This window comes from Rhipicephalus microplus, chromosome 8, assembly GCF_043290135.1.
Source record: "Rhipicephalus microplus isolate Deutch F79 chromosome 8, USDA_Rmic, whole genome shotgun sequence".
In the NCBI taxonomy this organism is placed as follows: domain Eukaryota; kingdom Metazoa; phylum Arthropoda; class Arachnida; order Ixodida; family Ixodidae; genus Rhipicephalus; species Rhipicephalus microplus.
Genome location: NC_134707.1, coordinates 48,236,170 through 48,258,518, shown reverse-complemented (window position 1 = coordinate 48,258,518; position 22,349 = coordinate 48,236,170). Strand labels below are relative to the sequence as shown.

General features: G+C 43.0%; 1 protein-coding gene across 3 annotated transcripts in view; it reads right to left on the bottom strand.

Annotated features, from left to right (window-relative positions):
* LOC142769006 (venom metalloproteinase antarease TserMP_A-like) overlaps window positions 1-20,140 on the bottom strand; it is a 47,473-nt gene extending 27,333 nt beyond the window's left edge. Inside the window, exons 1-4 of one of the 3 annotated variants that reach the window (XM_075871751.1) lie at window positions 19,914-20,140; window positions 6,692-6,864; window positions 5,675-5,764; window positions 2,787-2,913 (exon numbers count right to left, since the gene is read on the bottom strand). In XM_075871751.1, coding sequence (XP_075727866.1) covers window positions 2,787-2,913; window positions 5,675-5,764; window positions 6,692-6,864; window positions 19,914-19,926 — 403 coding nt within the window. In that variant the 5' untranslated portion in view covers window positions 19,927-20,140. Of the gene's footprint in view, window positions 1-2,786; window positions 2,914-5,674; window positions 5,765-6,691; window positions 6,865-7,533; window positions 7,768-19,913 lie in introns of those variants that run through there. The other 2 variants (XM_075871752.1, XM_075871750.1) reach the window with 2 other exon arrangements.
* Window positions 20,141-22,349: the final 2,209 nt, after the last annotated feature.

Sequence of the window (22,349 nt, the reverse complement as noted above, 5' to 3'; positions counted from 1 at the left end):
GGATTCGTATTGGAAACAGGCCTCGTGATCTTCCTTGAGACATTTGCTTTTGGGTTTTTCTTGCTGAAAACAATTTGCTGTGTTGGTTTTCTTTTTATGCATTTGCCTACTTGCACGTGCCTATTTCTTCAATTAGCTGGCTTTGGTTGACTATGTTTGTATTGTCCTCACCCCTATTGTAAAGCCGAAAGTCAGTGCGAGTGTTTTATTAAAAGAATAAGTCAATCAAAATACTGGTTTTCTACTTCGCTCATTAGCTACATAATCTGAGAAACATCAGCATGGAGTAGTGCCTCAGGTCATCTGACCAAGGAAAGATACAGTTGAAAAATGTCGACAGATTCAGAGATACTATTCTCACTGCAATTAGCGAAACAACAGGCTGTAAGCGAAACCAAACGTACGTCGCACCAAGCTATACAGGCTCTAACTAGTGTGTTCTAAGACCTTCGACTCATAATTGTCGACTGGTACCGATAAGACCATAAAAACCATACTTTGACGACACATTTACTTCCTGGACAATAAGGCCCAACGGCTTTATTCGAGTGGTGTGAGAGTATCAACGTAAAGTTTTAAGAACCCGTAGGGCTCACGAAAAAAATAAGGCATGTCGAGCATCAATTTCTATTGTGGTTGTTGTGGGCGGTTCATTGGAGCAACATTTTAAATGAGTTTTTGCCCTTTATTTTGTATATGTACAATAATATCCGGTGCTGCTTTATATTTCATATCGAAATTTAACAATTCCTTTAGTTTCGCGAAACCTGATAGATTCTCTCGTGAATTATTCTAGTCAGAACAATAGCAGTACTTAAGGATAAAAATATTGTGCGAAATTATTTTTAGGGAAGCCTGTAGCATCAGCGAACAACAACACTTTGAGAACCAGCTAGAGCTCGATAATTGGTGAACCTGGACAGCAATGTGATTGTTCATATTTCGCAATTCTCTAAATTCTTGTATATTAGTCAAAGGTCGAATTATCAAACAAAACTTTTAGGGGCGAAGCTGCTTATGGCGTGGCTTGTGCGTCCCCCGTTGTCCCAGTGCGTAACCTGTGGCACACACCCGCATACCAGAGGCACATACCCACACTCGGGCTCATATTCACATGTCCACATGTTACGAAAACATCTCAGCATATCCACGGACTGAATGATATGATAAGTGGGGCAAAGCGTCCGTCCGTCCAATCGTGCATACATCCATCCGTCCGTCCAACCGTGGGTAGATTGGTCCGTCCGTGCGTGTGTCTGTCTGTCTGTATGTCCTTCCGTCTGGTGAACACTCCAGTACCACTATCTCGCATATTTTCATCGTATATAGATTATGACATCTAGCGGACAATTCAAGATATAAACTCCATTATGGCACATAGCCGAGATGTTACTACAGAGGACGCTCGGGTGACGCCTTAAAGAGCTGCGCCCCTAAAAGCATGGCACAGCGTCGTTATCACGCTCTCGGTATTAACACAGCACTGACCGCAAAAACGTGGTACATATTTTCGCGTAGTCCCTGAATTTCTCCGCTGAATGGTGGTATTTGTTTATGATAAAAAGAAGCGAGATGGTGGTACTTGAAGTTTGCACTAAATGGACGGACGGACGCACGGACGGACGCGTGGACGGACGCACGGACGGACAGACACACAGACACACGCACGGACGGATAAACAGACGCACGCACAAATGGACGCACGAACGAACGGACAGATGGACACATGGACGGAAGCATGGACGGAAGCATGGACGGAAGCATGGACGGAAGCATGGATGGAAGCATGGACGGAAGCATGAACGGAAGCATGAACGGAAGCATGAACGGAAGCATGAACGGAAGCATGAATGGAAGCATGAATGGAAGCATGACCGGATTAATGGACGCTTCGCCCTACTCATCATCATTCATTTTGTGGTTACACTGCAATTCTTTTTTTTTTCAAGCTCGTTGCACCTAATTTACAGGCAATCTTCACGTTGATATGTTATACAGGAAGAAAGATTTATGCGCTACTATGTTGAGGATGTTTTAGGTTGTGTTAAGCCACTTTATGAAACTCATAACTAAAGGTTACCTGAATAAAAGCCATGATTTCCTCGGTAGCTTCTTATTTACGTTTCCAGTCTCATAATTTGGTTCGTATGCCCCCTTGTAAGCCTAAGGCGTTATTTTACAACCTCTGCATACCAGTTTTTTTTTTTTTACGTGTTGCGTCAAAAACAGCCCAGGCATCCACAATCTTGAAAACTAACAACTGAAGATTCATGGACAAACCAAGCAACTACAATGTAGAGCATCATTTGAAAAAAAAAGAAACTCCTAAAAACACCAATCACCATTTTCTATTCCTGTGGCTTACAGCAATGGCTTTCAACATGCACTGATAGTTGGAGCTGATAAAATCATCTTTTGAGAATTGAGAGACAAAAAAATAACAAAAAACAATTTGAACTAAGCCCTACTCTATTCGTGTTGGTGCTGCCCGTAATATTAATCAAAACAATTGTGCGATAGCTAACACAATTTTCTATTGATACATACGTTTGCCAGGGTAAAATACACAATAGATATTTTGCCTCTTGCCTACAATTAGAAATCAAATACTAAAGTGACAAACTTTGATCGTTTAAACCAAACTACTTTTAGTGGCTAACATGCTTCGCGCATGAGATATAACATTTTCAACAACAGGGTATCTCATGACCTCTTGTATTATTTTTCTCGACCTTTAGAATGACTTCATAAAGCAGTGAATGGAGCATTTTCTTTCCTAGCATTACCTTCCCCCGCATAGGTTCCGTCATGGTCTTCTACGTTGTAAATAACATGTGGCATGTCCTGTGCTTCATCCGACCTTTTTTGACCCTCGAGAGGCTTGATGGCTAAATTGGGATTGAGTAAACCCTCCTAAAATAATAAGCAAAAGATTGTTTTATGAATATTTGCAGGGCTTTCAGCAGTGTTCTCTATACTAAGCAAAGCAAATCGAAATGAGTATTATGAAAGAGGTTCTTAACTAGTGGCATTTCAGGTTGTTTTCCGCGTTTCCCCGGACTTCTGAAACCTAAAGTCATAGCTAGAATGTTCGAAGAGTATTCTTAAAATTCTAATTTTACTGTAAGATCTAGTAGCGCAGTTTTTAACATGGACAAGAAAGAGAAAAAGAACATGACATTCTTGTTCATGTTAGAAACTGTGCTATTAAACCTTACGGTAAAATGGTTAATAACCAACTAGCCCAGTTATCAACCTTATTGAACTTCATAAAATACTCCTACTTGTGCTCATTCGAGTGCTTGCGCGGCAAAAACTTGTTCTCGTGGTGATGATGGAAAAATTAGAGTACGTGGGTATTCGCTGAAAACCTTTTGCTAGAACATTTGTAAAAAAAAAAAACAACCGACAATTACAATACTGCCTTATACGAATTCTGAGCGCATCTTTGAGATCATGAAATTGGTGAATCAGGAGAGAACCTATTAAGACATTATTCTTTTTTGTGTGCGGAAAGGTGAGGAACCCGAAACACAACTGTCAAGTATCGTGTGCACTTTGTTAGTGCTGGTAGTGACGGACGATGAAAAATGACGGCTGAGCACTTTGCAGTGAGTGCGAAGAAGTAAGTCACTAACTCGTTGCACAATAACCATTGTGTGATACCTGTTTTTTTATTTTTGCTATTATGCCAAGCTATGGTGCATAGGTTAACACAATTCCTTGCTCTACATGATGCACTTAGAGGGTCTTTTTGATAATTTTCAAGCACCAGTGTAAGTGTGCAGCAGAATACTCGACTACCGCGCAATAGGCTCGGGTTCATATGCTATTCAAGATTGTGCAATTTGGCTCGCTTAACTTATTCGTGTTTATGAATTACGGCAAGATAGTTAAACGCATAAACAAGTACCTAAGAACTGTCGTTAAAAAGCATAGATATTTTATGAGAACACTTGCAAGCAAACTACATGGAAGCTTTCCCATAGATATTGGCAATTTGTGTTTTAATGAAACCCTGATCGAAATTACGAACTTCTAAAATACGTGCAAAGATTCACTAATTGTGAGCCATGTTGTATATATAATGTTAGCTCACTTGTGATTCTTATTTGTCCAAGGGGAAGATAGACGCAATGCGAGTACTTTAGTGACAGGCTTTGCAATCGTTTCGACCCTCCATGTTCTACTTTGAACTACAGTAGTCCTGCGATGCGCTTCATGAAAGTATTTATTATCTCTGTGAAATGCTTCACATACCTGACGATAGTTATAGCACGAGAAGAGGCCGATGACAAAAGGAGAAAAAGGAGACTTTGTCGTCGTTCAGTTCTCGCGCGATAACAATAGTCATGTCATACCAACTAGCCGAAACCGCCACGCTTCTAACTTAACCTACCGCTTACTCTGATTGATTGATATGTGAAGTTTAACGTCCCAAAAGCACTATAAGATTATGAGAGACGCCGTAGTGGAGGGCTCCGGAAATTCTAACCACCTGGGGTTTTTGAACGTGCACCCAAAGCTGAGCACACGGGCCTACAACATTTCCACCTCCATCGGAAATGCAGCCGCCACAGCCGGGATTCGAACCCGTGACCTGCGGGTCAGCAGCCGAGTTCCTTTGCCACTACACCACCATGGCGGGGCCTATCGTTTACTCTCCATTGGCTGTATACTCTTATTGATGGCGTATAACGCCTGACGGTACTTGCTTGGGCAAGTTGTAACTATTCATTGTCACCTTATTCGGCACTGCTTAAGAGAGGAACACTTGGAATGAAGGAATACACGGACACAAGCGCAAAATTTCAAGAGTTAATTATACAGACACATGATGTTTTTATGCAATCGCGTTTCATGGTTACAAATATTGTTTACAAAAATGAATCTCGAAAAATTTGTATACAGTACAATTGAAATGACCAGTCATGACGAGGTAACACGCACCTATCACACATCTTGCATTACAGTTCAAGATATATTATTTCTTTCATCCCAAATGTTCGTCTTTTAAGCAGTGCGCAATTAGGTGACAGCGTATAACGCACAAGACTGCCGCTTAGTGCGGTAAGGTTATATGTGTCCGTGTGTGCTTCCCCTCTCTTCCTCTTTACTGTTATTTTTAATCTCGCCCACTCCTTCCCTTTGTGTAGGGTAGCACTCTGGTTATGTCGTACTGCTCACCATCTCGGCTTTTTTTCTGTTTCATTTTTCCTTCCTATCTATCACAAGCGTGGCAAAAAGGGGCGGAGGTATGACGTCTACGTACGCATCCGCATGGTATGGTCTGGAGCTCCTCGCCAGCTTTCGAAAACTCACAAAACAATTCTTCAGCATATTTTTAATAGTTGTTTTAATAAACTTACACATTATCAACAACAAAAAGAGAGTGATATAAGTAGCCTAAAAACACCAAATGAAACTAACACATACGCAGATTTTTTTTCAAGAATAATGCCAAGAAGGAAAAACAAGATTTCTACACAAGGACGAGGCTTGATAATGGTACACACGAAGGCCGAAACCTATAAAAAGATTTCTACACTTCTCTGTATTGCGAGTTAACCTTAAGCATTTCTGATGATTCTTACGCTAAAAGCGCAACAGGTCTGCTGGCTTTTGAGAACTGTATCTAAATGAAGTTGAAAGAAATACCGAGTTTCCATCGTACAATTTGCAATCCATTTTCTTCGGACACGATGACAGACGCAAACATTCGTGCGTCGTGGTACAGGTCCTCCTCCAGTGCTTCTCCGTCAAGCTGCAAGAAAAAATAAAGACGTTTTTTTTTTCTTTCTTGAGAAAATTGTGCAATGACCTGCTAGTGTATGAAGAAAACTGGAAATCACAAAAGGATTTGATACCCTGGTGAACTGATGAGGCTCTGAATGTTGATATTAATCCACACCCATATTCGTGGTCTAGTGATTATGTTTGTGGTAGAGTGCTAGTAGCTAAGGTATAGTGTCCAAAAAGGTCACGTGATTAAGTCTCCGCCCCTGCAAAATCACCTACAGAGCCCCAAATAGTCCAAAGTTGCAAATTACTGCAGTATGGCGCCCTTAAGAACTACATTGATCTTTTCCGACGTAAACCAACAAAAAATATTACTATTTGTTCGAAGTAACACGGCTTCAGAAGTGCGAGAACTATTGGCGTGCGCATATGTTCAAAGAAATGAGTTTTAGCTAGAAGCCTAATTGTAGTCGAATATATAAAACTGCCGCTGGTGAAGAAAAGTGAACTAACTTCTACTTGATACATCGAAGTGTGCAAAATTAAAATATCAAAATACTGACCCGAAAAACAGACCCAGCGATCCAATCTCTTATATGTACGAGGTTATATTACTCGCTGCCAAGTGCATCGTCTTTTCAGTCTTTCTACAGTATGCAGTTGTAACAGGCCAGCACACACACAAGTGTGTGTGTGTGTGTGTGTGTGTGTGCGTGTGTGCGTGTGTGCGTGTGTGCGCGTGTGCGTGCGCGTGTGCGTGTGCGCGTGCGTGTGCGCGTGTGCGTGTGCGCGCGTGTGTGTGTGTGTGTGTGTGTGTGTTTGTATACGCGCGTGTGTGCGATAGGAACAGCCCATGCATCAACCCGCAAAATCCACTAAGGCAGGCCAAAATACATGAACACTTCTTAAAGAGCTTTTTTGGCCAGAGATTGCAGATTTTTGCGTAACTCACGTAGTTGTGTTGCATAACATGCCCTTGATAAGTTCGTAGTAAGAACTCCTTGCCCATGACCGAACTCTTTTCCAAATTCAGTGTAAGGTCCTCATTGATCTTCACAACTTTGGTTCCTTCCTCCTCGCGGCTCTGAATAAGTTTTGGGTAAACCAGCTTCTGGCCACCAGAAGCTGTAAAGTGAAAAGAGAAAACAATATTTTCTTTGGCGTCATGTACTGTACATCATGTGAGCATACAGTTTTAAGCATAAATTATCGAATAGACAGTGTAATAAGTGCGCAGTCTCTCTCTCTCTCTATATATATATATATATATATATATATATAGAGAGAGAGAGAGAGAGAGAGAGAGAGAGCCGAATCACCATAACGAAATTCGTGATTTGTGGCTGGGCTATTCCACTCATAGTCTAGTTGTCTAGTTGAATAACAATAAGAAATACTCTATGCGTGGATGATACACCTGGCCGGAAACGAACGCACCTACCAAAGAGTCAGGTACTTCCCATCCTCCGTTAGTCTCAAAGAAGTTCTGGACTTGTCCTTGCTAGAAATAAATCGCATTTGAATCTCCAACGATCTAAATATATATCAACATTGCGAGGTAATATGAGCGGTGTATATTAAAAACACGGACATGCCTAAGTATTTACCTCTTACTCCTAAAATATCAACTCTATCAACAAGAGCATATTTAAATCATAGGTAAATGCTCTAAACCTAATTAAAGAGTGTGCGTGTGTGTGCACTAGTCAGAAAAAATGGGGAATAAAATACTTGGTAAACACGTGTGCTTTCGGTTTAGGTAATCTCTACGTTCGAAATGATAAACAGACTTACCCTGAGCATAATTTGCCGTGTAGGGGAGAACTGCTATAGAGCAAAATAAGTATATCTGCGTTATAAAAGAGTTAGCAAATTTATACATGCTTTCTTGAAATTATAACACTAAATATGACGACGAGCTGTTCAAAGCATCTGCGCAGAGATGTTCCAAGAGCACCTGTGTCACCTGTGCTTGACTTATGTGTAGTTCACTGCCCTTTCACTTCTATGTGGCAGGCCTTGATGGGGCAGGCACCACTATGACCTTCATGTGTGTTGGGCAGGTACCACAATGACCTTCAAGGATGGCCTTCAAGTGCGGGCTTAGCTTGCTCTAATGAGTGCACGCAGTGCCGCTTTGGTGTTACGCATATGCACCATTGCTGTCGTGTGTACTGCATGAGGCCACACTATCATTTTAGGCTTCTACATCAACAAACAACACAGGTCACGGGATCTTTGAGATAGCATTCACAATAATAAACTGTAAATATACGACAACGTAAGGAGAACTCGATACGACGTAGAATAGTTCCTCTGCCACACAGATGTCTCTTTGTCTTTCTCGTAGGCAGTGTATAAAAATATCGCGGGTTGGGGTGTGAAAACATACATAAAATAGGCACGCTAAACACGGGAGCTGCGTAAATTTTGGCCTTTTCCCGATTTTTCGACGTCCACCTACTTCGCAAAACGCCAGAATTTTGAGCGTTTTCCTCCCACCGAAATGCGACTGCGGCAGACGTCATCAAATCCGTGACCTTCCCTTATAGCCGAGAAGAGGCGGCCCACAGCACGAGCGCTCGTGTAACGTGCCTCTTCTTTGCTCCACGTGCGTGTTCTTTTCACGCTCCCAGTTCGCTGAACAAATATAAATGACCAATTAGTCCAGCTTTTCATCCTGTCGTCCTACGTTATCCCGGCTTCCTCAGTTATTTAAAGTTTCTAAAAATTTTCTCGTTTTTCCTCTCGTCTGTTCTTTTCGGTTTTTTCACCGGCTTATTTATATTTAGTTATTCTTCTCCCACTCTTTCTTTCTACCCTTTCATTTATACTTTTCCGTCTCTTTATTCATCTCTCTCTCAATTGATCTATAGAATATTCCTTGGCACTCAAAGTTTGCTGAGAAATTATAACGCAGGTACCCTTAGGCTCCATTCGCTCCTCGAAATGGCGACTCCAGTTAAACTCACGCTACTTCTCTTTTTCAATGGCAAGTGTTGGTATTGTATTTGCCCTATAAATATCTTTGTGCTGTCGATGGCAAATGCACGCAGGAATGCCAATGGCTCATTCCCTTCGTTGTTAGTATATCACACGGGTATTAATAATTGTCCAACTAAGTGCCTAGAGTAAATATATCGTTTCGTTTGAAGTGGATCAACAAAAAAGCAGTGGTTTCTTTCGGTAAGTGCAGTTGAAGTGCGTGTATGTCTCACGTCACTGGCTAGCATTTTTGGGCCGTTGGTGTTGACGTCTATAAACAGCGAAATGCAGTCACCTGTGATGAAGGCTGCTTGTCAACCAATAGTTGAGGTTAAAAACGTAACAGAAATAAAAAAACCAACACCTCCGTAAAATCTGTGTTTCATAAAAAGTGAGTCCACATAAACTTTATGAAACTGAAGGTGAAACTCACAAGTGCGTAGTGGGTGACATAAGTATGGTATTCTCAATGTAAGTAAAACATCCCGTCTATTATATATCTTTAAGAATAATATTTGTCAAAACTAAAATTGATCGTTTCAGAGTCGCACCAATGTATAAAATCATAAACACGTTTGTAGTTTGCCGATACATATGTGGGGTTTAACGTCCTAAAACCTCCATATGATTATGGGAGATGCTATAGTGGAGGGCTCCGGAAATTTCGACCACGTGGGATTCTTTAACGTGCACCCATATTTGAGCAGATAGACCTAGAGCAATTTCGCCGCCATCGAAAATGGAGCCACCGCAGGCGGGATTCAATCTCGCGACCGGCGGGTCACAGCCGTGTACTTTAGCCACTAGACCACCGCAGCATGGATTTGCTCATAAACTACCACATCTTTTCTCAACTTTGCAGTACCACACAACACTCAGAGAGAACCAACCATGTTTATTGTGAGGACGCGGGATATTTGCGACGCGGGATGAGCTCCCAGAGAATCATTTGCATTATTAAACTAAGTTTTCTGTTTCTCCGTGGCATCTGTGAACCGAAATCGCACTGCAAAAGAAGCAACCTAAATGTAGCAACTATCTGCACATCTGCGCACACAATCTCAGTTATAGCTCATGACATGCACATTGTAGAGAACTGCAGTTTACATTGGCAATCCTAGTGATAAGAAAACTGCAATCTTTGGCGCCACCTTATAAGCACAATCTTTATAGGTCTCCATTACAATACGCACGATGTTCACGATCTATCCTCTTGTTACAGTGGTCGCTGGCATGCATTCGCTCAAGCTATCAAGACCTCAAGGTTCGACGTGCTCACCAATAACGTTTGGGCATCAGAGCGTACAGTGTAAATTTTTTACGAAAAGGAACACAGGAGCGCGTGGCCTGTGCGCTCTGGTTGCTGCTGGCATCGCGGTCGAGTGGGAGTGAGAGCAAGCACAGTACGTTTTTTTCTTCAAATCACGGTGAGCAAAACAAGCAGTCACTGGTGATATGGAACGAGCGGCAAGACTACAACCCCCTCCCTCTTCAAAAAAATTAGGCAAGAGGCCAGTGATCGACTTGAAGAAGGAGGGAGTTGCAATCTTGCGGCTGCTTTCATATCACCAATAACTGCTTGTTTTGCCCCCCATGAGCTGACGCGAAAAGAGGCTGTGGTTACTTTCGCTCCCGCTTGAACGCGCAACAAGCAGCTGCCGGAGCGTGTAGGCCACGCGCCCCGTGTTTCCTTTCATAAAAAGTGACATTGCATAGTAAGCGCTCGCGATGCTGATGGTAGGTAGCTTTATGACTGACCATTCTACGACGACGATTGATTGATTGATTTGTGGTGTTTAACGTCCCAAAACCACCATATGATTATGAGAGACGCCGAAGTGGAGGGCTCCGGAAATTTTGACCACCTGGGGTTCTTTAACGTGCACCCAAATCTGAGCACACGGGCCTCGACATTTCCGCCTCCATCGGAAATGCAGCCGCCGCAGCCGGGATTTGAACCCGCGACCTGCGGGTCAGCAGCCGAGTACCTTAGCCACTAGACCACCGCGGCGGGGCAATACGACGACGACAGCTTTGGAACTGGCTGCTCGGCTCTCTGTACGTTGTTTGGTCACCCGAGAACTAACTCAACAATGGCCAACTTTCGGCGACTCGAAGACTATCTACAATCTTTGCTATCAGCGCTGCATCGTCGGCCATGCAAACAGCTAGTATTTGAAATACGGTGTCTTCAGCATACAGCAATTGGGAAAGGAAACCACGTGACGTTGCAGGGGCTTTCAAGTTGTTAAGGCGTCACAGGAAACGAATACACTGATGATGCACCTTGGGCTGCGCTAGAAAGAGCACAGGAAGATACAATACCACGATATAAGCGGGCTTCGAAGTCTTGCACAAGAGATCACGCTCCCTCTATGGTGCCCACCAAGTACGCTCACCAACCAGACCAATCGTCAACACAACCTGTGTTCTCTGCTGAATCTCTCTACGCCAGCTCACCTCCAGCGAAGCGATGCAACGCTGCTTTATCGTTTATGATTAGGCGTGTCTATAATCAAATCCTATTTCTTTTTCATTAGGATGGCCCACTACCGTTTCTTTGATGCTTGTCGTTGGGAGAAGACGCTACACCGCATCTTTGTGGCTGTCCAGAATATGATGGTCGCATAGAGTTACTGGCGTTCATTCTAGCTCACCATGAATATAGGTGAATGTCTTTTAGGTCTGTTTTTGTACGCTTTCCACCTAGGACATCGCTGCTGAAGGCGACTAGAGCCCTTCTGAAGCTTCTAAACTTGAACGAATGGTTGTGACAGCGATGTCGCGGACCTGGTGAGTTTTATGGGCATTTGACTGACTGCATGGTCTTGTTATTTGTGTTATTTACTATGTTTACCTTTCCAGTATCTTTTCTTCCTATTTAAATGTCTCTTTTCTCATTCCCACTTGTGGGGTAGCAAACAAGCTTTCCTGGACTGGTTAACCTCCTTGCCTTTTCATCTGTTACATTTATCCTCTGTATTTATTCGGTGTTGGTCACGTTAGGATGGCAGAACATGAGACCCTCCACCACAGTGATCACGAGGTGACAGGATGCAAGTGTAGAGTTATCCACAAAAATCTGAGTGTTTGCGCGTGATCAACGGCTACTTGATCTAAAATGGCAATGCAACTTCACATAATGTGTCTTCGTGAAACTATGGCCTTTTATATAGGCGATTCTAAACAATAAACTATTTCTCGTATGCATGGCACTGGACCACTGAGCATTTTTTTCTGTTTGATTCGCTGTATTTGGCTTTTATATTTGACTTCTGATCAGCTTGCATGGAAGAATTTTTCAGTTGAAGCAGCGTTGTTTAAAAAGGAGCATAAATTTTATTGATTAAAACAGAAGCGATCTGAGGGAACCATTTTCTAAATAACAATGGTTATTCTTTCATCGACCAAAGACCCCGTAATTATAATAAAAATAGTTCTGATGAGCCGAAAATGGCCCCTAACATCTATAGTCATGATAATATTAATCATAACCCAAAACGCAAAATTGAATTGCGTGCAGTTAAACAAAATGCAACTTAGCGTATATCTGCCTTAGCATGCTATATTATTCTCACAAATTCTCACAAATATTTTTGGTTGTTTATAACAGGGGTGCAACAAACATTTGATCTGTGAGACAGCGCCACTTATACATCGAACTTGTTTCGCCTAAGGAATCTTGTGCTGAGCAATGTACGCTATGTAAGCTCTGTGGATGGTTTTGAGCACACATGTTTTACACCTGCCCTTCGACTAGAAGCCACCACGAGGGAAGCCTCGAAAATTAGCTAAGGTGGTTGCTTGGGCGAGTTGGTACGGCATTATTCACTTAAAAGCAACGCCAATTAACGAAGGACAAGAAAAGAAGGAGACAGGCAGCTGTCCGTGTCCTTTTTTGTTTCTCGTTATTGGCGCTGTTTTTATGTGAATAATCTCGATAAGGACCGGATATTTTGCGACCCAATGGAGCCCCTATTGTCGCCCCTAAATGATACGTTCCGACAATGTCATATACAGCCCGACGGTGTATTTGTGATGGCAAGAACACCAGTACAGGTATGTGCCATAAAAATTATCCAAGCGCCACTACTCACTGCCAGTTCACTCGATTGAAGAAGACAACACGTTAGTGGCAGACACCAATCGCTGCTTAGTAAGAAAACGCCAAGCGGATGAGGCAAGTCAGACATGTCGCAAAGCGGGAAAGGCGACAAAAATAGGCGTGCTCATTGACTGAGCGAATAAGCCGCGCATGAAATGAGAAGCGAATTCGCAACTAAGATAAAATTAGCAGGAAATCCTTAGCTGGGTTGACGTTATATAGGTGACTTACCAGGACTAGGCATCCACACATGTTTTTTCCGAGTTACTTTTCTCGCAACATTAGAAAAATAAAACTGTTTCTGCATCACTGCGTCATTATCAAAAAAGAGCTTATCCGTTCACATGAAAAAGCACAGTTTCAGAAGACGTAAATAAGCATGTTTTCGTCACTTACAGAATGTTCAAGCTAGTGTCAGCAGTTCCGCAAAGCCGCGGCCATCGACACCCATTACAGCGCGTGACAAATGTTATCCTTGCTGCTTTTCATATTCTTGTTGAGTACAATGCTTCATGAATTTCAATAAATTGTTATCTTTTGTAATGCATAAAGCCAAGGTTCATCGAAGGTTTATTGATCGATATATATAGGGTTTAACGTGCCAAATCCACCATATGAATATGAGACACGCCGTTGTGGAGGGCTCCGAAAGTTTGACCACCTGGGGTTCTTTAACGTGCACCCAAATCTGAGCACACGGGCCAGCAGCATTTTCACCTCCATTGAAAATGCAGCCGCCACCACCGCCGGGATTCTATCCCGGGACGTGCGGGTCAGCAGTCGAGTATCTTATCTTCGAAACTACCGCGGTGGGGCATCAAAGGTAAGAACAAGCTTTTGCTGAAGGCAGTATTTGCTGAGTCAGTAAATTGCAATTGTGTATAAATTGTTTTTTAGTGTTTTCTTGGAACAGACAGTTACTAAGTACTCCAACATTAGTTATCGGCAGTTAGCCTCCCTTAGGCTGTGAAACTTACGGTGTTGCAACATTTGCAGAATATGTGGCCAGACTGGTCTCATGTGTGACGTCTCACACCTCTGGAACGTTTGACGGGGCCGTATACTTTAAATTGAGCTACGGCTGAGTAACCTTAAAAGCATAGAATTTTTTATATCTTCGGGTTCCAACTAGTCCGTCATTTAGTTTTATAAGCTGCTTGACTCTTCTGTTTCACATTTACACTAGCGCTGCTGCCCATGATGCTATGCCGAGTCTATATGCAACTGCTAAACGTTATTTTTCCATTTTTTTCCAAATATTTAGGTTCTTTCAGTGCCACGCCTACCAGGGGGCGGAAACTCTCTATACCTTCTATGAATTCGCTTCTATGAATACGGCTGGCGGTTGCCAGGCATCCTACAAAAAATAAATCACGAACAGAAAATTTTGTTCAAGAAGTCACTGGTGACGTTCAAAATAGAGGGAAAGGGTAAAAAATTGTGATGAAGGGGGTTGCCGCGGCAGCCTTCCTTTCTCACTTCGCATGCAAGCGGAATGCGCTCGTGCCTTCATTCAGGTCCACTGGCCGCTTGTGCGATGTGGCGATTCATAAAACTTTGTTAATATTTTTTTCAAAATTTTCTTCGCGTGTTCTGAAGAGGCAAAAGTTAAGCTTACTGAAGTTTCAGTAAGCTTAACCTCATAAACCTCAACCGGTACAAATAAAATGAACTGTTTATTACACGTTATGTAATAAAAAAAACGGACATACATGTAGTGAAATTTTTATCTATAAATCAGCTTTCACTTACTCGTGACCTACGGGCATAATGAGCAAACAATGAACCCAAAATTTTTTAACCAAAGCAAAAATTGGAATCCCGAGTAGGAGACGTCGTGTTTGAGTCAATCATGTTTGTTGCGACAGCGTACATAGTTTTCCCACAGAACTTGGGTGCATGGTGATACTGAAGTTCAGATGCACGGAGAGGCTTGAATCGATCAGTAGTTTTTCGAGAATGATCGTCGCAGGAAACAGTGTTTCGGCAAGTTGACTTGTCCTCGTCAGAGCAACGGCGCGCCAGAACAACGGCGTACCGACATTTGCTGTAATAATATTTAAAAGCATTTAGACAATTACGTGTATTTTAGTGACAGTATTAGAAGCCATACCTCACAAATTATGAAAGAGTGACTACAAGAATGTTATGAGACGAAAGCAGCATATAATTACTTGACATCAATTGAACTACGCACCAAAAGAAAAAGAAGCGACAACTATTTAGCCGAGCAAACTTGATTTCAAGTCTTTCAATAGACGCACTGCTGGACAGAATATTGACTGCTTTCTTCATCAAATAAACAAGCGATACCGTAAATCTACTAGTCCAATTTGACTTGCAGAGAGCTGGGTTTACTCATGCATGTATGTAGTCATGCAAAATCAATACCTGCTCAAATAATGGGTCCAAGTTCTTGTGCTCACCTGCTAGCTTTAGAGAACGCTGAGAAACCTTCGCGTAACTATAAATGACCAGGTTAGCTCACCGCATAGTCGCGGAAAACATATGTTGCCCGATTAAGTAATCTTTGACAAATGCGTGGTTGTTCGGCGTAGCTCACTGCAGCCGCCGTTCTCTGCCCGCCACCCCCTGCCGTCTTTATCTTCCCCGTAGTTGGCATGCGCACCAACTAAGCAAGATAACTGGGCGCGATCTAACTTCTAATATCGCTGAGTGAGGGGTGAGAAGGAGAGGAGGCATACGCTACGAACTCAAATCAATCACTTCTCGCGCTTTGCCCGATTTAAAATAGGCAAACTAAGGAATAAGAAAACAAATATAAACGAAAAAGAAGTTTTTTACAAGGATATGAAATTTCTTCATTTGTAAAAACTTGTTAAAGCCAATAAATACGAATATTTAGATCAACTGACTATGTTTGACCGGAGCTTAGGACGCCCGGCAACTGCTACGAGCGTGCATGTTCCTTGAAACCGAAACTAGTGCCGAATTTCGGAATCCTAGCCTAACTTCCCCGTTTTGTGGCTCCAACAGTCATTTTATAGTAACCCTTAAAATACGGTTATAGAAAGGGACTCAATCGGGTGCTATGCAGGATTATTTGAGCTTCTCGGGCAGGCAAGTTCGATAAAAGCTCGCTCTACGGCGACCATGGCATGAAGGCACTGCGGAGCGCGCGACACCAGTTCTGATAAAACTTGCTACGAGAACACGCGGGATGACAGATTCGCATCATGTGCATTCGCTCGCGGTGGTTATCAAAGGAACACCGCGTTAGTGCGTACATGTCAGCACCGCCATTGAGTCAAGATTTGAGCAGCGCAGGACCATCAGCCTGATTGTCGTGCTATCATTTTGCTAACTCAACACGCGCCTCCCACAGGCGTGTTCGTGTGCGTTTGTCTTCTTTCGAGTAGGTTCTTTCGTTCCACCTGTCACACGGAAATTTTCTCTCTCAAAGGCTGCAAGAGTGCACACGCAGCACTCTCGTGCTGCTTATTTCGATTGTACCGATTATTGCAGATAAATATAACGACAGGTTTTCATCAGGGGCACTTGCATCTTGGAGGCAACGTGACTGCGAATGGATACGCCGTGAGCGCAATGAAAGTGAATGCGACACATAGTAGCCACAAGCTGATGTAACTATTACTCCTGCGTGCGTGTACATAGTCTGCGTGATAAACCTGGTAGATTAATCGTGCCGCCCGACGTGGGTACTGCTCTCGGCAGGATCACACGTGGTGTACGTACCCTATCATAACCGCGGGCGTCTGTAAATCAAACTGATTGACGCGTCAACTCGGATACAAACTTGTTGAGTCTGACAAGGCCACTGTTCAACTCGTGACTGCCACGGTGCCTGCGTATATGTCAAACAATTGATGTGGTGGAAGCTAAGCATGCGATTCTCCGCATATATAATAATTTGGTCAGCTTGCACTGTCATACAGAAGCTTGTGATAGCCTAGATTTTTCCAGCCTCTAAATTCGGTCGTGTATTCATCTGCTTGGTCTTATTCGAAAAGAAGGCCGCAGCAGCTCTGTCTTGATGTTGATAATACACTTTACCAGGGGCTTAGTGAACATAGTTGACAGCTTAGTCTTACTTGATAACGTTTGAATTGAAACGACAAGAGTTTTATCCAGTGAAATAAGCAAAGCCTTCATTAGTACGGAGCTATTTAAGGTACTTCATATGAGCAAGATTCTAATTTTCATCATATTACTAAGGCCTGATTGATATGTGGGGTTTAACGTCCCAAAACCACCATTTGATTATGAGAGACGCCGTAGTGGAGGGCTCCGGAAAATATTACTAAGGTCTCGTTAGCATGGTTTTACTTAGCGGGCTTATAACGAACGCTGTGTTTATTACTGTGGTTAAGTTTGTGCGTCCCCTAGCGTGCTATAGTTTGCTAACTAAAGCATACTAGGATGTATTTCTAGCTTTAGGCCACTATGTTATTATGGTATTATTGAGATGTGACGTAATTACCTCGGTCTTACTATGATTTGCCTTAATTACCGTGGTGATACGTGTCCTGGTCTAACTAACGAAGTATACCACCTAGATAATTTGCTAACTAGCCTAGGCCAATGTGCTCGGGTGATTTAGTGGACGATGACGACAAAGAAGACGCGCAGCGGTTGAGCAGCATGAAAGAAAGAGCAGGCTGACCATAATGTTTAACACGTGGCCTCAGGCTTAGCTCTGATCGTGATGCTGTGAGACGATCGACTGGAATCTGTGCGCAGGCATGAATCTGTGTACAGGCGTTAGTGCAGACATTATTAGGTTCCAAGTAAATTTAAACAGCTCTTGCTTTTGAAAAACATCAATGAAAGCTTCTGACACCTTCATTGCGTGGTGCTCAGTATTACGACCAAGAAATGAAAGAATATGCTTCTGGCTTTAAAACACCGCCCAAATTTGTCTACCATCCTTGACACGATTGCGGGTTTCACCACAACTAATACAGCGCGGCGAGTTGAGAGGTCGATTTGACTTTTTCGCCCCGTTGGCTTAAAAAAAGGGGTAGTCACCAAGCTTGGCAAATCCCGAGTTTTGCCAAGCTTGGGCAAGCTCGGACGATTTTGCATTGCACCCCACTGGTCGGTATTAGGAATTTTTAATGCGGATGTACTTCACAAAGTGCGTCAATAGTTCTAGCACAGAGCCAAAAACTGATGTGTTCGGGGGAACTTAGAAATCTCATCTGGTTTCCGGCACACACAAACACAGCCACCTACAACACTAGCGAGACGCTAGATGCGCGGTCGTTCTGACGATCTTTTGGGCTATAGTAGTGTTCTTTCTTCATAGCATAGTAAACTAAAGATGTAAATAATAATAATAATAATAATAATAATAATAATAATAATAATAATAATAATAATAATAATAATAATAATAATAATAATAATAATAATAATAATAATAATAATAATAATAATAATAATAATAATATTAATAATAATAATAATAATAATAATAATATGTCAATAATAATAATAATAATCACTGGACTATTACTAGCCAAAACAACATCACAACTACGCATGCCATAACGGGGGACTAGGAAATAGTTAACATCACCTGGCGTTCCTTTACATGCATTGACATCTAAGTACGCGATATTCATCATTTGGCTCAACTAATAATAGTATCTAGGTTTTTACGTCTCAAAGCCACAAGATTGTTATGGGAGACGCCATAGGGGAGCACTCCGGAAATATTGAACATCTCGTTTTATTTAACGTTCAATGTTATCGCGCAGCACACCACCCTCTACCATTTCCACCTCGAACGAAATGTGACTGCTGCGGCCGGAATAGAACCCGTGACCTTATAGCAAGCAGCCGAGCTTCCTAGCTACCGTTCCCCCCTGGTGGTCACTTGGACTAAACAGAAATAAGGTCGCAGTGGCCTTGCATACTTTTTGTGCCCTAAATTTTACCGACCCAACACAACCGCCACTAAACTACCTAGTTGAGACAGTTGAAACATTACCAAGCATGAAAAAAAAAACATTTCATGGTGTCCGAGTCGAATTGATGAGTAAGTTGTAGTTACTGTGTGAAATATTTTGCTCAGTAGCCTCTATTGTCCGAAAATAACAGCTCAGAGTAAGTGTATGAAACGGTATATTTTTATGAAATCGAACAAAGCCATTATTGAACAAGGCCATTAGGATCAACGAACAACCGTCAGAAAACAATGCCAACTCCAACATATAAGCCGAAGGTTATCTGTTAACTGTGCGGGAGTAAATAGATGAGAGCGCATTAATACTAATACGTTTCCTGCAACATGAAGTGCCATTGTATGATTCAGACTGCGGTAAATTTTATCATTATATCAGCAACAATTATTTTTATTTCGCTGACACGTTATATAATTGTACTACGCATCATGGTAAAACTTTCACGTCAGTCGATAATTTTGCGCTAACTAACCAATCCAAACATCACGTAAAAAAGATTTCGATTTGCAAGATGTTTATTTCACTCAAATAAGACAGCCTTCAGTGAAACTGGGCACAACACTTAAACATTGTGATGCGGTTCATTCGTGTTCAGTGTGTGTCTCGGGCTCTCTCTTCATCGTTACCTGTATGTTGTCCAGTGTCACCCATACACTGCCAGATAGGGCCCACAGTCACGCCAACAAAAGCAACACACCTTTCTTATTTCTTGTTATATTTCGACGCCAAACGAACGATCAATGTGAAACAGAAGCTTCAGTACTCTTGGACTGAAAAGCGACATCGCTTTTTTTGCTATAAAAAGACTTCCATCAGCAATTAATTTTAGGGTAACCATGCCATCTCTCTACAAGGTTCTGGCATCTAAAAGTGATGTTGGCTGTGATGTAAGCTTCCGAGTCAAAATAGACTGTTATGACAAGAAATTAAGATGTTTGATACGAAAGCGCGTGGATTACTTACGCCTAACTCCAAGCTATCACGTTTCGATCCGTGGTACGGCAGAGCTTGGCTTGACACTAACGTGAAGTTTGAAAATCATTGGGATGTTCTACGCAATAACGTCACTGCTCAGAAAATACATGTAATATATATATATAACGAGTGAAAACATTTAGAATTAATTTGCTTACTCAGGTATTCCATACGGCCGTGAATGGCAGGTGAGTTGCCATCGCAAGGAGCTGTTAGGCACCGTGTCGCGCGAAAATTCCGGGCTGTCACATTCGGTATTGTTGCATCAAACGCGCTGCACCCCACGCAGGTCAATCGGTGTCAAGTTAATCACGAAGGTGTTCATCATTCACCAGCTTTCATCCACAAAAAGGGAGTCACGCCCCCCTCATGCATAGTGCGCGCTTGAAGGGCATACAGATACTTGTCAGAGACGACACACAAAACACAGCCGCAGCCACATCTGGTGTAGCGCGCGAGCGACCAGCCTTGCCTTGCGGCGCGACAGCTTACGGTCGTTGGGGGATTCTGACGTTGCGTTAACAGGAGCATGCGCGGCCTTAGAAACATGCAGGCCTGCTCTGCACGGGTGACAACGGTGGAAGGTGTGCATGTTTAACCGAAAATCCGTGCTTGCTCAGGGCACTTTTATTATATTTATTCCATAAGACAAACCGCGTTTCCACTTATAACACACGGTTACACAAACAACGCACTCTTTGCGGCCGCTTCAATTTTGTGGCCGCCCACATTTTTTCATGCAGCTGTTGCCATTATCATACCTTCATATGCCGCAAAACAGCCACAAAGCTTGCATAGTTGATGCAGGCGTGTTTTATCAGTCGAAATGCGCTTCGTCTTATCAAAAGGATGTGACAAAAGCACCCTGAAGAAGCGCGGATCTTAAGTTAAGCAAGCAGACCTTCTAACGTTGTCGCCCGTGCAGAGCAGGCCTGCAAGTTTGTAAGGCCACGCATGCTTCTGTGCACGCATCGTCACAAGCCGCAACGGCCGCACGGTGTCACGCCGCAGAGCAAGACCGGCCGCTCACGCTCTATACACCCACGTGGCTGTACCTGCTCAGTCAATGGCTCTGACCTCATTTTCCTGCCGAATGTATATACTGAACTGAGCGCCACCTTTTGAAGGCCTTCGCGTGGAAAATGAAAATTGCCATTCATAAGCTGAACCATAATACAGCTGCTTGCTTAAAGGTAAATTGGATTCAAAACCATGCTGTGAACCCACACAGCATTGCTGCTGACCAGCAGGTGCACTGCCTTTTAGACATCGACCTTTCAGCCATTCGCCTGCTACCTCAGCCCCTTAACTTACTCCATACCCATAAACATGTCCTCCGACAGGGTACACGTGCCCTTTTTCCACCGTGTGTCTGCTCTCTCCCTCCTCACCTTACTAGGGCGGAGGAAGTTGTGCTTAGGAGGCTGCGGGCAGGGGTGGCCCTTACACCGGCCGTTATATTATCATTGAACTGGTCACAATTATGAAATGGTGATACGTGTCCGTATTGTCTCACGCCAGCGATGCAAGGAGATGCGTGCCACCTTATATGGACATGTAAAGAGTTGAAACCAGAACGCTCCCGTCACCTTCTTCAAGCTGGTCTTTGCTACAGCGACACAGCAAGTTACACCCGCTGCATACATCACAACACAATCCACAAGACGCTACTTCACTTCATACACAATACCGGCCTCACGGTGCACATTTAACAAACATACTCGCACAAAATATGCTTTAAACGCAAGTTTTTGCCGCAATAAAAAAAGAAAATAAAAAATTGGCTCCACATCTGCATTTTAATCTGCAAATGCCGTCGAGAGACAATAGCCTTGCGTCTGGAGAGATTGAACAAAACAGTTATTTGATGTTCTGTGCAAGAAAATCGGTTAATGGTATTCGGAAGGCGCTGCTGCGTTAGAGCGCCTCGAGCGTGCAGCGGAGGTGAACGAGCGTACCAAGTCACGTCACACGTCAGACATGAGCGCTATCTGGCAGTTAGTTATCTTGGAAAAAGAAACGCGCGGCTCTGAGACGGGACGTGCGCGCCCGTCTTAGAGGTGATAAGGTGTAGAACGCAAGGAGACGGGTAGGTGCCACCACCGTGGCGTCTTAAGAAAGCGTTTGAAGCACTTCCCTTTTTGTTCAAGCGTTGCATGGTCAGCGGCTCGTGATAATTGCTACGGTCCTTAGAATAACTTATGTATGTCTTTTCTAGTAAAAGACGCACATACAGAATGCATACTTGTTATGGTGCCTTAGATATGCGCGATAATTGCTTTCTTATTTGGCAATCGCAGAAGTATGAATGCTGAATCTTAAGCAACATTGGTGGTTGCTACGGATGAGGTCGGCCGTTTGGATAATTCTCTGATGCCGTTTTAGGTTGGTACCGTCAAGGGTGGACAAACAGACAAATAGACAGACAGACAGACATACAGGCAGACAGACAGACAGACATACAGACAGACATACAGACAGACAGATCAAAACTTTTGCGTCAAAGGTTCCCAAGAAAGACATAGTCTTTAAAATTTATGAAAGGAGGCGCTGGTCACCGTAGTCAATTAGCACGACGACGTCGCATGGCTACC